This window comes from Ranitomeya imitator, chromosome 5 (assembly GCF_032444005.1).
Source record: "Ranitomeya imitator isolate aRanImi1 chromosome 5, aRanImi1.pri, whole genome shotgun sequence".
Lineage (NCBI taxonomy): Eukaryota > Metazoa > Chordata > Amphibia > Anura > Dendrobatidae > Ranitomeya > Ranitomeya imitator.
In genome coordinates this window covers 249,873,601-249,890,612 of record NC_091286.1, presented here as the reverse complement: position 1 = coordinate 249,890,612, position 17,012 = coordinate 249,873,601, and the positions used below count along the sequence as shown (strand labels likewise).

At 42.8% G+C, this 17,012-nt stretch overlaps 1 protein-coding gene across 2 annotated transcripts in view; it reads left to right on the top strand.

Annotated features, from left to right (window-relative positions):
- LAMA2 (laminin subunit alpha 2) overlaps positions 1–17,012 on the top strand; it is a 1,496,617-nt gene that overhangs the window by 383,905 nt on the left and 1,095,700 nt on the right. For both annotated transcript variants that reach the window (XM_069726054.1, XM_069726053.1), the window contains exon 6: positions 11,534–11,623. In XM_069726054.1, coding sequence (XP_069582155.1) covers positions 11,534–11,623 — 90 coding nt within the window. The remainder of the gene's footprint in view (positions 1–11,533; positions 11,624–17,012) is intronic.

Here is a 17,012-nt window from a genome sequence, read left to right as displayed (position 1 = left end):
GGGGGCCAAAGTCCATAGCCCATTGCTAGGCTATTAATATCAGCCCACAGCTGTTTGCATATCCTTTGCTGTTTGTTAATTATTTTAAGATCCAATAAAGGTGAAGTCCCGTATTTTCCGCTTTGTAAGACACACTTTTATTTCCCCCAAATTGGTGGGAAATGGAGATGCGTCTTACAATTGGAATAGTGAAAAAAAATAGGAAAAAAGTGAAGTAATCTCTTACTGTGGTGCTGACAGCGGCTGTGGAGAGGAGGGCTGACAGAAGGCAGGGTCACCTGGCTGCCTGGAGCTGGGGGTGGCGGCGCGGTTTTCTCCAGTGTTCGGGCTGCACAGGGCGGCACCATTGCACTTCCAGTGTCCGGAGTTTCCGGTTTCCAGAATAAGCGCCTGTGCCTACCACACAGGACTTCAAGAAAATGGCCACCGAACCAGTGCATACGCAGATGGAGTTCTTTGTCACTTAGCTCTCGATCTATACACATGCGCTGCATTAGTTCTCGGCAAATACTAGCTGGCAGCTGGCAGAATTCTGGGCTCCTCTGCACACGGAGCCCTAAAGCAAAGGAGGAAAAGAAGCATGATTCTCCTCCTCCTCTGCAGGGATAGATATTGATTGGTGGAGGGAACTGTTGCTGAACTGCCTCCACCAATCAGATATCTGTCCCTGCACAATGTATAGTGTGCCATCCTCAGATCCCCCATAACAGTGCATCACCACAGATTCTCCATAAGTGTGGCATCCTCAGATGCCCCATAACAGTGCATCACCACAGATCCCCATAACAGTGTGTCATCCTCAGATCCTCCCATAAGTGTGTACCCTGTAGATCCCCCATAACAGTGCATCACCACAGATCCCCCATAACAGTGCATCACCACAGATCCCCCATAACAGTGCATCACTACAGATCCCCCGTAACACTGTGTCATCCTCAGATCCTCCCATAAGTGTGTACCCTGCAGATCCTCCATAACTGTGCATCACCACAGATCCCCATAACAGTGTGTCTTCCGTAGATCCTTCCATAAGTGTGTCCCCTGCAGATCCCCATAACAGAACATCACCACAGATCCCCCATAACAGTGCGTCATCTGCAAGTTTTTTTGCACACTATTTAGCACAAACATTTTTTTTCTTATTTTCCTCCTCTAAAATCTAGGTGCGTCTTATAATCAGGTGCGTCTTATAAAGCAAAAAATACGGTATACAGCTGTGAGATATATTAATAGGCTGTGAAGCTCGATTGGTAATACCTTCTTCCCAGGCTATAAACATTGGCCCCAAGCCATCGGCTTTCCCTCTGCTGGTTATGAAAATTACGCAGGAGCCCACACCATTTTTTTCAGAAAAATAATCTTTTACTAATTTATTACATGTACAGTAAGCTGCACACACAGTGTATTAATTGTATTTGTCACTGACATCTATATATCTACCTATTCTATATGTATTTACTGTATGTAATCCTTCTCTTCTATCCTGTCAGCTCCTGCTGTGATTTTACACTAGTGCGGCTGCTGAATTGCTGACTTTTCTTCTATCTATATATTATATATATATATATATATATATATATATATATATGTGTGTCACTGGCATCTATATACTGTATATATATATCTATTCTATCTATTCTATTCTAACATGTCACGCTATGATTTTACTGAATGCGGCACATGAATTACCCGCTTTTATTCAATCTTTTACTGAATATTACTGACTTTTTCTGATTTTGAGAAAAATGCTCGTGATACCAATCACAAATTTATGTTTACATATTCGCTCATCTCTAAACACAATGCATCACAATAGCCAATAGATTTTGTCTGAATATGGAAGAATATCAAAATGTGTTACAGTTCAGCTTGAAAATCCATCACTACATATAAAGCTTTTTCTGATTTGCTTGATGGTGAGCTGAGCATTTAACTTGGTGATTACAGTTCTGTCTTTGTCGAAGGTTTTTGTATTTGTCACCGTTCTGTATGATATGAATGAGGATCATATAAAGGGCAGGCAGAATAAATGGTAATAAATCAGTCTGCAAGAACAGGTTCACTGATCCACAATACTGATGGAATTTATTGATACTGCATTCAACCTTCCAAGGAACCAGCTTAACAGGGTCATCACAATTTATCGGCCTCTCTTCCTTTGCATCTTTGCCAGAATCCGTCTTCTGTCTTCTGTCCTGGGCATTTTCATATGGATAATATTATATTTACATAATCAGACGTCAATGCTCGGAGACAGTCATAAATGATAAAATATTCCATCTTTGAGAATTTGTGGCCTGTATAAGAGAATTAAACTGTTTTTCCTTCATAAAGGAAACAAACTTAAATATTTCCTTGTCATTTATTTTTTTAGAATGTTTAATTTTGTTTACATTAGAGTTATATGTTATTTCATTTGCTTTTTTTCCACCTTTCTGGGGTGAAATGTGAGTTGAAATATTTTTCTTATTTTATCATAGGTTTTGATTTTTCAAAATGTATGCCAGAATTAAAAGAAGCATAAATATTCCTTGTGGTCCAGATATTATCATTTGTGAGATTTTCCAACTTGGAAATAGCTCTTTATAGTATAAGTATGGAGAGTTTCTTTCTAATGTATTTCCTAAGCTCAATAAAACTGCAGAATTCCTCTGCTGGAACATTCTGAAACGTTTTTAGGGAATAGAAGTTTATAATTGAATGGTTCCCATTGATTTTTCCCATTTATCAATAGGAAAATTAAGAAGGGCAGCATGAAATAGAGATAAGGAAAATGTATCTAATGGATAGCTGCTTTTGTCATTTTTTTCAATATTATATAATTTGCTTCGTAATGTAATAGTGAATTTTAATAGTATGGTATCTGGTAATGTAAGGGAACTATCTAGTAATTGTGAAGTGATAAGTATATCTAGAGGATAATTTCCATTGGGTCCTTTTTCAATTTCTGTCCAGCTGGTTTTCCCCTTATCTATGAACCATTTTCTGCTTCGAATCATAATAATAGCTTCAGAATAAGCCTGGATGTTTGGTAGGGCTATTCCCCCTTTGCTTTTATTTTTGGTTAGTAACATATTTGCAATTCATTGACAGTTGTTTATGAAGGGACTTGAATCGGAATTCTTCTGAAAATACAGTGTAATTTGGGTAGTATAATAATTGTGGAGAGAATAACCCTATAACCAGCCACGAATTGTTAGATTTTTCAAAGTTGCCAATTCTTATTTGGATTTGCTTTTGCAATATGTTTAAGTACTCTTCTCGGTTTTTATGTAAATCGTTAGTGAATTTGATTCCTAAAAAGGGAATATGTGATTTTTCTCATGAATAAGAAACTTCCCTTTCCATTAATTGTTTTAATTGTGAATCTAAGAAAAAAAATTAAATTTTAGATTTTTTTTCATTTATATTATAATAGGATACCACCGAAAATTATTTGATATTTTGGGAAATAGCTCATAGTGAGTAATGAAATTAACGTGTCATGCACAAATAAACAAATTTTACATTGTCTGCAAAATTAAGTGGGATTCCCTTTCTGAGGTCTTGGGTTCTGATAATTTCAGCAAAGGGTTCTATTACGAGATCAGATAAGATTGGAGATAATGGACATCTTTGATGTGTGCCATTAGTAATAGTAAAGGTTTTAGAGAGTAAATTGTTAACTTGGATCTTTGCTGAAGGGCATGAATAAAGAGCAGTTATAAATGTAAGAATTTGTCCTTGAAATCATTCATTGATAATGGAATCCCAGTCTATGCAAACAAATGCTTTTTTGGCGTCTAAAGATAGTAGCATGGAGGGGGATTTTCCACATATATAAGAAAATTTAAAATTCTTCTTGTGGCATTTGAGGCTTGTCTTCACTTAATGAAACCTACTTGATCAGAATGAATTAGTATAGGCATGATTTTAATCTTTCAGATATTTGTTTAGCATAAATTTTGATGTCTGTATTTAAAAGAGATATCAGCCTGTAGTTCAACATCTCCTCAGAATTACTATTTGGTTTAGGTATAACAACAATGGTGACTATTAGGGATTCCTTTGGGAATATGCCATCATTGATGGCTAGATTAACTCCCTCACGACATACACCATACATGTACTGCGCATGTCACAGCTCTCCCTTTGATGTGAGCTCCGGCGCTGAGCCCAAATCATTCCCTGCACATGTCAGCTGATTTAAACAGCTGACATGAGCCACTAACAGCCGTGGGTGGAAACATGATCCACCTGTGACTCTTAACCTGTTAAATGCTGCCGTCAATCTCTGACAGCGGCATTTAATGTGAATGTTCCAGAAGCATGTCACTAATCACGCCCATCGGCACCCGTGAAACAAGACTGTATGTCACTGATGGGTAGGCTTGACAACCAGGGGTCTGTAGAAGTCACCTGTAGTTGACATTGCCGGATTGCTCTGAGCGCCGCCCAGCGATCGGCGCTCATAGTAAGTGAGCAGGTCTGCTACATAGAGCAGGGCTGCAGCACAAGCGATCGGATGATTGCTGCTTCTAGTCTCCAATGGAGACCATTGAAGCAAGTATAAATTAAAAAATATATATATATTAAAAAAAATAAAACACTGCAAAAGTTTAAATCACCCCCTATTTACCCCATTCAAAATAAAACAATTTTAAAAAATGCATATTTGGTATTGCCGCATTCAGAATTGCCCGCTCTATCAATATATAAAAAGAATCCGATCCGTAAATGGCGTATCGAAAAAGAGTCAAAACTCTAGAATAACTTTTTTTGGTGAACGCAGCATTGCATTAAAATGCAAAAACAGGCAATAAAAAGATTGTATCTTCATGAATAATTGTATCAATAAAAACGTCAGCTCGACACGCAAAAATATAAGCCCTCACTCAGCCCCAGATCACAAAAAATAGAGATGCTACGAGTCTCCGAAAATTGCACAATTTTTTTATAAACAAATTTTGGATTTTTTTTTCACCATTTAAATAAAAAACAACCTATATATGTTTGGTATCTATGATCTCAATGGCGGGTCAGTATTAGTATTTGGTGAACATGGTAAAACAATAAAGAGAAAAAACACTTACCATATATACTCGAATATAAGCCGACCCGAGTATAAGCCGACCCCCCTAATTTTGCCACAAAAAACTGGGAAAACTTATTGACTTGAGTATAAGCCTAGGGTGGAAATGCAGCATTTACCGGTGAATTTCAAAAATAAAAATAGATCATTATTGCCCCATAGCTGTGCCATATAGTGCTCTGCACCGTTCATATTTCCCCATAGCTCTGCCATATAGTGCTCTGCACCATTCATATTTCCCCATAGCTCTGCCATATAGTGCTCTGCACCGTTCATATTTCCCCATAGCTCTGCCATACAGTGCTCTGCACCATTCATATTGCCCCATATCTGCCCCATATAGTGCACTGTACCGTTCATATTGCCCCATATCTGCCCCATATAGTGCTCTGCACTGTTCATATTGCCCCATATCTGCCCCATATAGTGCTCTGCACTGTTCATATTGCCCCATATCTGCCCCATATAGTGCTCTGCACTGTTCATATTGCCCCATATCTGCCCCATATAGTGCTCTGCACTGTTCATATTGCTCCATATCTGCCCCATATAGTGCTCTGCACCGTTCATATTGCCCCATAGCTGCCCCATATAGTGCTCTGCACTGTTCATATTGCCCCATATCTGCCCCATATAGTGCTCTGCACTGTTCATATTGCTCCATATCTGCCCCATATAGTGCTCTGCACCGTTCATGCTGCCCCATAGATGCTCGGTATAAATCTGTGCCGCCGCTGCTGCTGCTGCAATAAAAAAAAAAAGCCACCTTTCTTGATTGCAGCTCCTCAGCGTCCGGTCCCGGCGTCTCCCCGCTCTGACTGATCAGGCAGAGGGCGCCGCGCACACTATATGCGTCATCGCGCCCTCTGACCTGAACAGTCAGAGCGGAGCGACACCGGGAAGATGGAGCGGCGCCCGGCGGCTGGAACGCGGACATGTGAATATTACATACTTACCTGGTCCCGACGTCCGGCTCCCCCTGCCGTCCCACGGTCTTCTGTGCCGCAGCCTCTTCCTCTATCAGCGGTCACCGTTACCGCTGATTAGAGAAATGAATAGGCGGCTCCAACCCTATGGGAGGTGGAGCTGCTTATTCATTTCTCTAATGAGCGGTCCCACGTGACCGCTGAAGAGGGGAAGAAGCTGCAGGACAGAAGACCGTGGGACGGCAGGCGGAGCGCCAGGATCGCTGGGACTAGGTAAGTATACCTCAGCGCCCTCTCCCCCTCACCCGCCGACCCCACCGCTACCGTGACTCGAGTATAAGCCGAGAGGGGCACTTTCAGCCCAAAAATTTGGGCTGAAAATCTCGGCTTATACTGGAGTATATACGGTATATAATTGCACTGTTTTTTGCAATTTCACCACATTTGGAATTTGATTTCACATTTTTCAGTAAATGATATGGTAAAACTAATGGTGTCTATCTAAAGTACAACTCATCCTGCAAAAAGTAAGCCCTCACATGGCCATATTGCAGGCAAAATATAAAAGTTATGGCTCTGGGAAGCAGGGGAGCAAAAAACATAAACACAAAAAGGAAAATGGGCTTTGGTGTGAAGGGGTTAAACATAGAAGTTAGGTGTGTGGAGATATGATGTTTATATAATTTTTAATATTCGTTGGGTATTCCATCAGGTCCAGGGGATTTATTTTCCTGCAATTTCTTGATGGCAATATTAGTTTCATTAGTAGAAGAAGATAAATTATTAAATTCCCCTTTCTCTAAGTTTAATTGTGAGATTTAACTTTTGAAAGGAATTGATTTAAGGATCCCTCTAAGTACTGCCTTTTGGGTATTCCAAAATCCAAACTTTGGTAAAAAAAAAAAATAGCGCAATTTTTCGAGACCTGTATTTTTCGTGATCTTGGGCTGGGTGAAGGCTTATTTTTTTGCATGCCAAGCTGATGTTTTTATTGATATCATTTTGGTGTAGATGATCTTTTGATCACCCATTATTACATTTTATTGCAATGTAGCAGCGACCAAAAAAACGTAATTCTGACATTTAAAATTTTTTTCTCGTTACAACGTTTAGCGATCGGGTTAATTTTTTTTATATTAATAGATCGAGCAATTCTGAACTCAGCAATACCAAAGATGAGTACATTTGATGTTTTATTCTCTTATTTTGAATGGGGGAAAAGGGAGTGATTTTAACTTTTAAATATTTTTTATATTTTTAAAACCATATTTTTACTTTTTCCATGCTTCAATAGTCTTCATGGGAGACTAGAAGCTGCACTACTTTGATCGGCTCTGCTAGACACAGGTGATGATCTGATCGCTTGTATGTAGCAGAAATGGTCACTTGCTATGAGCAGCGACCACCAGGCGGCATTCATAGTAATCCGGGTATGACAACCATAGAGGTCTGTTGGAGACTGCTGGTTGTCATGTCAACCCATAGATGACCCTTGATCATGTGACGGGGTCACTGATAGGCGGAATTTCCGGTGCGCTTCTGGAAAGAGCAAGTTAAATGCAAACAGCTGATGTGCCAGGAAAGATGGGGGTTCTGGCACTGAGCTGAGATTCTGATGTAGGGGTACTATTACACCCAATGTCAGAAAGCAGTTAATTAACACATGTTTTTAAAGTAAATCTTTTGTATCTGGGTGAAGCCGAATTATCCATATTTGATCATGGATTACATTAAAATCACGAGAAATAATTAGGTTTCCTTTCTTATGTTTCCTTAATTATTTCATTAGTTTATATAAAACTGATATTTGCCCACTCATAGGTACATATAATTTTATTATAGTATAGGATACTGACTGTGTCAATGATTCAAATCAAGATGTGTGTTATCGACCATTAATGTTATGGATTTCCTCTACTAATTGAAAGGTAATAGAGTTACTTATAGCTGTGATCACACCAGCCTTTTTCTTTTTTGAAGAGGATCTAAAGATACTAAAAATCTTGAGTTCCCAAGTCTGAAAGATATAAATAATAAAAGTTCAGCAAGCGCTGCATTAAGACCTGGAATTAAGACATTGTAGGAAAAAAAGATAAAACATGGAGAACAAGAAATCGTTAATTTGAACAATAAAACTATTATGTATCCACTTACGATTAGACCTTCAAATGGATTTACTCCGAGGGGTCTTCATTTCTTCCTTCTTCTGGATTATGACCATTCTCTGAGATCTTGGGGCATTGTAAAAAGGTTTAAGAAGTCTATGAGTCTATTAGGAAAACTCCATTTATTTGAAATGTCATTACCTCTTAAAGGGAACCTGTCAGCAGATTTTGTGGCTATAAGTATATGTATCTAGCTATCGCCCTTAGTGTTGAGCGATACCTTCCGATATTGGGAAATATCGGATCGGATTGGATCCGACCGATACCCAAAAAATATCAGATATTGACGATTCCGATACCAGAATCCAAAGCAAGTCAATGGAACACAAATATCGGAATGAAAATAAACCCTTACTTTCCTTGTAGGTTAATTGTACATGAAGGAAAACAACTAAGAATAATGTAGAATGTATTGGGGGAGGTGGAGGAGACATTAAAGACATAGAGGTTTAGCCCAATCAAATGGAATAGCAGGAATTAATTTTTTTTAAGATGTTCGGAGATACAAAGATATTGACTATGTTAAGCTTTTTTATATTTTGTCCGATATTTATGTTTCACTATGTCCATGCTTTTCACCTTCTTTTTTACTTCTCCCACACTTTCTCCTTCATCATCATCATCAGCAGCATCTTTTTCATCAAGTTCTTCACCTTATTCATTATGCTTAATGTTCTTCTGCTTTTTGTTCTGCAGCTTCTTGTTCTTCTGCTTCTTGGTCTTCTGTCACTTGTTCTTCTGTATCTTGGTGGTTGTCTTCTTGTTCTTTGTCCTCTTGGTCATCTTCTTCAGGGTCATCTTCTTGGTCTTCTTTGGGGTGGTCTCCAGGGTCATCATTATTGGAGTCGTCATCTTCTTCGGGGTGGTCTTTAGGGTCATCTACAGGGTAGTCGTCTTTAGGGTCATCGTCATCGGAACCCGGTTACTAAGCAGGAGGTACCTGTGCCAGAAAGCACTACCAAGGACCAGCAGACATTGCTGGAACTCGGACAGGGGGACATATTCAAGATTGACTTCCAAAGAACCAGCTAATGGTACTGGAACTCAGACAGGCAGCAGAAGGTACTCATGAAATAAAAAGTTTCAAGGACGCGAGCCGGCCGGAGTTACCAAAACCCACAGTCCTACAGGAGGAGCTTGTCCTATTGGAACTACGGAACCAGCCTTCATTGCCAGGTCCGCAGCCCACATAGGAAGCACCTAAACTGCAGGCACCGTAGAGTCGGCTAACCCAACCGCAACACGACAGGACAACGTACTGGAAAGTGACGTTGACACTACCTGGAAACAGCTGGCATGCTGGATTGATGCTGGGCAGGAGGGAGTACCCGTGCCAAAGACACTGCCGAGAACCAGCTGACGGTACTGGAACCCAGATGGGTAGCAGAAGGTACAAGAGCCAAAGACACTGCCGAGAACCAGCTGGCAGTACTGGAACCCAGATGGGTAGCAGAAGGTACAAGAGCCAAAGACACTGCCGAGAATCAGCTGATGGTACTGGAACCCGGATGGGTAGCAGAAGGTACAAGAGCCAAAGACACTGCCGAGAACCAGCTGATGGTATTGGAACCCGGATGGGTAGCAGAAGGCACAAGAGCCAATGGAACTAACGAGGACCAGCTGATGGTACTTGAACTCAGTTACTAAGCAGAAAGCACTACCAAGGACCAGCAGACATTGGTGGAACTCGGATACCGAGAAGGAGGCACCTAAGCCAAAGCTCTGCCTGGAACCAGCTGACGTTACTGGAACCCAGGGGGACATATTCAAGATTGACTTCCAAAGAACCAGCAACCTGTTGAATGGAATATGTCAAGGAATATGAGTCCAGATTTTCCCAAAATGATCCAGGGAGGGTCTTGAAGGTCTTAGGTATAAGATGGCAGGTTGAGGTCTTTTTTTGTCACTTAATGAAGGTATTCCAGGCTTGGTAATAGCAGAGCTTTAGCAGAGTATGACCATACTCCTGCACTCTCAGGCTACGTCCCCCGTCAGATACAGCATATTTTTGCTGCTTTCATAAAGCTGTGTTCTATATTACAAACACAGTGGATGGTATTTATAGAAATACCATGCCCACTGTACTTCTTTTTAACTTTGTGTAAACTGACCTGCGGTGCCAGTTTCCGAACCGCACCATGTTAATTTCTACAGCAGAGATGCTTGCATACTTTCCCTGAATAGACTGTCATTAAAGCAGTAAATACGCAAAGTTCTACATGACAAAGTGCAATGTAGAATGCAGCGTTTTGTATGTAGAGAAAATACGCTGTCTCCAAAACACTACTATTCCTCATCATGGGCACATACCCTTAAATAGATTTTATTTTTGAAAATATGAAGCTTGGGAAATATTATATTGCAAAATCACAAGTTAAACTTTTTAGTCAAATACTTTTTTTTAACATACAGAGAGGCTTCCAGTTTTTTTGTTATGTTATGGCAGTTATTTTAACAAACATGAAGAGAGGAAAGGTATGCAACTACATTGATTTTCACCTTTGTAGCATTTTAAAAATGGATGAGCAATTCTTAATTACTATTCTTTAAACACTGATTCAAAAATGACAACTAATAAGGCTGCTCACTTTTGTCAAAATAGCTGCCACATGCCAGTGTGTCCATAAGTAATAACAATATAAACACCAAAGACTGGCTACAGCCACAATATATTATCATTTTTTAAATTCTGGCTAGGACTCCCTTTTCATTTTTGTTCATGGTTACCATTGTCATTCTGATAAAATAAAATATTCACTTTTGCATTATTATTAACCTTAAAGCACCACTCCAGCTTTTTGTATTGCACTGCTGGAGTGGTGCTTTAAATGTAATTCCCCTGCCCTATCTCACACTCACCTGCTGCCACTTTAATCATTTTCCAGCGTTGCTCCCAACATTCTCCAACAAAAAGTGACCTGTCGACAGCTCCTGTCACTTTTCAATAAAAGTCTATGAGACCTTAGTTCTGGATCTCATAGACTTACATTGAGACCTTGTCATGAAACTTCTGACATCTAGCCAGTCAGACGCTGCACTCACAAGATGGTGTCGTGGGACTGAAGCGGCACCAAAAATGGTAAAGACGCCGGAGGTTGAGTATATGACCAGGGCAGGGGGCTTACATTTAATGTGACATTCCAGTGGTGTAATAAAAACCCCCTGCAGTGGTGCTTTAACTGAAGTCCTTTATGTTAGGGAATTGCCAGCCTCTATGTTGTCTGACTGTAGAAAGTCCATAGGTTACAACCCAATTTTTACTCATGTACATTAGCAGGGATGCATATTAAAACTGTAAAATTAAAGTAAATGAAATCACATTGCAGCATATGTTACTTGCTAAGCATTCATGTCAATTTTCTTTTTTTCAGTATTTCTACTCCATAAAAGATATTTCTGTAGGCGGCATGTGCATCTGCTATGGTCATGCAAGGGCTTGTCCGTGGGATCCAAAGGCTAATGTGAGTAAATTAGTAGAATATTATATAACATATTAACAGTATGTTCTTATCTTATTTTTCTACTCATGTAAAAGGAAGAATCTCAAGCAATATAATTATAAAATACCCCGGTGTATTTTAAAAGACAAAAATGTGACACTTGTATAATTTGTACAGAATAAATGGACAAACAGAACTTTTCAATAAAAAAAAATCATTATATAAGCTAAATAGAGATATATTACTCCAGAAAGTAAAACAACCAGCATGTGCACATTTATTTGCAATTATTTTCTTTTTACATAAAAGGGCATTATCTTAACCCCTTCCCGACCCATGACGCCACTTAGGCGTCATGAAAGTCGGTGCCAATCCGACCCATGACGCCTATGTGGCGTCATGGAAAGATCGCGTCCCTGCAGATCAGGTGAAAGGGTTAACTCCCATTTCATCCGATCTGCAGGGACAGGGGGAGTGGTAGTTTAGCCCAGGGGGGGTGGCTTCACCCCCTCGTGGCTACGATCGCTCTGATTGGCTGTTGAAAGTGAAACTGCCAATCAGAGCGATTTGTAATATTTCACCTATTATAACGGGTGAAATATTACAATCCAGCCATGGCCGATGCTGAAATATCATCGGCCATGGCTGGAAATACTAATGTGCCCCCACCCCACCCCACCGATCGCCCCCCCAACCCCCCGATCTGGCCAGTACACTGCTCCGGCTCCCCTCCGTCCAGTGCTTCGCTCCACCCCCGTGCTCTTGTCCGCTCCCCCGTGCTCCAATCACCCCCCCGTGCTCCAATCACCCCCCCTGCACTCCGATCCACCCCCCGTGCTCCGTTCCACCCCCCCGTGCTCCGTTTCAGCCCCCCGTGCTCCGTTCCACGCCCCCCGTGCTCCGTTCCACGCCTGCCGCGCTCCGATTCCCCCCCATGCTCCGATCCCCCCCCCCGTGCTCCCCCCCCACCCCATCATACTTACCGATCCTGCCGAGCTCCGTCCGTCTTCTCCCTGGGCGCCGCCATCTTCCAAAATGGCGGGCGCATGCTCAGTGCGCCCGCCGAATCTGCCGGCTGGCAGATTCGTTCCAAAGTGCATTTTGATCACTGAGATAGATTATATCTCAGTGATCAAAATAAAAAAAATAATAAATGACCCCCCCCCCTTTGTCACCCCCATAGGTAGGGACAATAAAAAAATAAAGAAATTTTTTTTTTCCACTAATGTTAGAATACGGTTAGGGTTAGGGGTAGGGGTAGGGTTAGGGTTAGGGGTAGGGTTAGGGATAGGGTTAGGGGTAGGGTTAGGGGTAGGGGTAGGGTTAGGGTTAGGGGTAGGGTTAGGGTTAGGGTTAGGGTTTCGGTATGTGCACACGTATTCTGGTCCTCTGCAGATTTTTCCGCTGCGGATTTGATAAATCCGCAGTGCTAAACCGCTGCGGATTTATGGCGGATTTACCGCGTTTTTTTCTGCGCATTTCACTGCGGTTTTACAATTGCGATTTTCTATTGGAGCAGTTGTAAAACCGCTGCGGAATCCGCACAAAGAAGTGACATGCTGCGGAATGTAAACCGCTGCGTTTCAGTGCAGTTTTTCTGACAGCATGTGTACAGCGATTTTTGTTTCCCGTAGGTTTACATTGAACTGTAAACTCATGGGAAACTGCTGCGGATCCGCAGCGTTTTCCGCAGCATGTGCACATACCTTTAGAATTAGGCTATGTGCACACGGTGCGGATTTGGCTGCGGATTCGCAGCAGTGTTCTATCAGGTTTACAGTACCATGTAAACATATGAAAAACCAAATCCGCTGTGCCCATGGTGCGGAAAATACCGCGCGGAAACGCTGCGTTGTATTTTCCGCAGCATGTCAATTCTTTGTACGGATTCCGCAGCGTTTTACACCTGTTCCTCAATAGGAATCCGCAGGTGAAATCCGCACAAAAAACACTGGAAATCCGCGGAAAATCCGCAGGTAAAACGCAGTGCCTTTTACCCGCGGATTTTTCAAAAATGATGCTGAAAAATCTCACACGAATCCGCAACGTGGGCACATAGCCTTAGGGTTAGGGTTGGAATTAGGGTTGTGGTTAGTGTTGTGATTAGGGTTATGGCTACAGTTGGGATTAGGGTTAGGGGTGTGTTGGGGTTAGGGTTGTGATTAGGGTTATGGCTACAGTTGGGATTAGGGTTAGGGGTGTGGGGGGGTTAGTGTTGGAGGTAGAATTGAGGGGTTTCCACTGTTTAGGCACATCAGGGGGTCTCCAAACGCAACATGGCGCCACCATTGATTCCAGCCAATCTCGTATTCAAAAAGTCAAATGGTGCTCCCTCACTTCCGAGCCCCGACGTGTGCCCAAACAGTGGTTTACCCCCACATATGGGGTACCAGCATATTCAGGATAAACTGCGCAACAATTACTGGGGTCCAGTTTCTCCTGTTACCCTTGTGAAAATAAAAAAATGCTTGCTAAAACATCATTTTTGAGGAAAGAAAAATGATTTTTTATTTTCACGGCTCTGCGTTGTAAACGTCTGTGAAGCACTTGGGGGTTCAAAGTGCTCACCACACATCTAGATAAGTTCCTTTCGGGGTCTAGTTTCCAAAATGGGGTCACTTGTGGGGGGTTTCTACTGTTTAGGCACATCAAGGGCTCTGCAAGCGCAACGTGACGCCCGCAGAGCATTCCATCAAAGTCTGCATTTCAAAACGTCACTACTTCAATTCCGAGCCCCGGCATGTGCCCAAACAGTAGTTTACCCCCACATATGGGGTATCACCGTACTCAGGAGAAACTGGACAACAAACATTGGGGTCAAATTTCTCCTGTTACCCTTGGGAAAATTAAAAAATTCTGGGCTAAATAATTATTTTTGAGGAAAGAAAACGTATTTATTATTTTCACGGCTCTGCATTATAAACTTCTGTGAAGCACTTGGGGGTTCAAAGTGCTCACCACACATCTAGATAAGTTCCTTTCGGGGTCTAGTTTCCAAAATGGGGTCACTTGTGGGGGGTTTCTACTGTTAAGCCACATCAGGGGCTCTGCAAACGCAACGTGACGCCCACAGAGCATTCCATCAAAGTCTGCATTTCAAAACGTCACTACTTCACTTCCGAGCCTCGGCATGTGCCCAACCAGTGGTTTACCCCCACGTATCAGGTATCAGCGCACTCAGGAGAAACTGGACAACAACTTTTGGGATCCAAGTTCTCCTGTAACCCTTGGGAAAATAAAAAATTCTCGGCTAAATAATTATTTTTGAGGAAAGAAAACGTATTTATTATTTTCACGGCTCTGCATTATAAACTTCTATGAAGCACTTGGGGGTTCAAAGTGCTCACCACACATCTAGATAAGTTCCTTTCGGGGTCTAGTTTCCAAAATGGGGTCACTTGTGGGGGGTTTCTACTGTTAACCACATCAGGGGCTCTGCAAACGCAACGTGACGCCCACAGAGCATTCCATCAAAGTCTGCATTTCAAAACGTCAGTACTTCACTTCCGAGCCCCGGCATGTGCCCAAACAGTGGTTTACCCCCACATATGGGGTATCAGCATATTCAGGAGAAACTGGACAACAACTTTTGGGGTCAAATTTCTCCTGTTACCCTTTGGAAAATAAAAAATTGCAGGCTAAAAGATCATTTTTGAGGAAATAATTTTTTTATTTTATTTTCATGGCTCTGCGTTATAAACTTCTGTGAAGCACTTGGGGGTTCAAAGTCCTCACCACACATCTAGATTAGTTCCTTTGGGGGTCTAGTTTCCAAAATGGGGTCATTTCTGGGGGATCTCCATTGTTCAGGCACACAGGGTGTTAGGGTTGGCGGAACGCACCAAATATATTGTTTATTAAAAGGAATTGGTGCGTTCGCAACCCGGGATCCACCGTGCAGGAAAGTACCTGCTGCTAAATAATGGCGGCTCTATATGGCGGTATATACTAACTCTGTTAGCTTCACAGAGTAACCGCGAGAGGTGAGCTCTGTGCCCTGTTAGACTTTCACAGAGGCACAGGCCAACTACCCAGATGAGAGCAGTGAGTGGTCATGCATGCATACTCAATCTCCTCGCCGGAGGAGCCAGCATTCTAGGGGCTTATTTCAGCCGGGTCCCTGAACACATTTATACACAATCTCCTTGCCGGAGGTGCCAGCATTCTAGGGGCTTATTTCAGCCGGGTCCCTAAACACATACAAACACATGACCATATTGGCGCAAAGCATATAGTAAAAGACGATACTAGCGCATGGCCGTGCGGTCATGCGCAGTTTATATAGTTGCAGCACAGGAAGCTGCTACTGAAGTTTTTGCCCTTTCAGGACCTTCCAGAAGGACCAATGGAAAGTGCTGCAGTACCTGAGCATGTTTTGCCCTTTCAGGACCTTCCAGAAGGACCAATGGAATGTACTGCAGCACCTGAGCATGTGACTGAACATGTGGCCCTCGACCTCCAATGGGAGACCCTGCCCTGGGCATGCTCAGTGTGAGTAAACAAGGACTTAGTCCCAGAGAGGCTCGCTCGCCGCATATCAGTGCAGGGTACCATAGGAAAGCCAGAAAAGGCAGTAGTGACCCTATGCACCGAATCAGCCCCAGCGAGACGCTGGGAGCGACGTCTCCGCTGAGCAGAGCCCACTGTGGCCGATACCGAATGGGAGACCGCAGCAGACACGGATCGAGATTCCCCCTGTGCAGCAGAGGAAACTCGACTCCTAACATTACCCCCCCCTCCTAGGGCCCCCCGTCCTTGAGCCTCACTACGCTCAAAAGCTGCGATAAGCAGCGGAGCCCGAATGTGCTCCACAGGCTCCCAGGTTCTATCCTCTGGGCCGTGACCCTTCCAGTCCACCAGATAAAATTTCTTGCCACGTACCACCTTGCACCCCACAATAGCATTCACCTCAAACTCATCCATGGATGAACCCGATGTCCCAGCAGATGACTCGGAAAACCGGGACAAATGAACGGGCTTTAAGAGGGAAACGTGGAAAGTATCGGTGATACCAAGGCGTGGAGGAATAGCCAAACGGTAGACCACAGGGTTGACCTGTTCCAGAACCTTAAACGGGCCAATGTAGCGAGGAGCAAACTTAGTGGACTCAACTCGCAGCCTGATGTTACGGCCGGAGAGCCACACTAAGTCGCCAGGAGCAAAGACCGGAGCGGGGCGCCGGTGTGTATCAGCCGAAACCCTCATTCTCTCCTTGGAGTCCCGGATGGCATCCTGTGTGCGGTCCCAGATGTCACGTGCCTCCACCGCCCAGTCTGCCACCCTAGAATCGGTGGATGACACGGGCATGGGCACAGGGACACGCGGATGCTGGCCGTAATTAAGGAGAAAAGGAGTTTGACCAGTGGAATCGGCTACGGCGTTGTTCAGGGCAAATTCCGCCCAAGCTAGC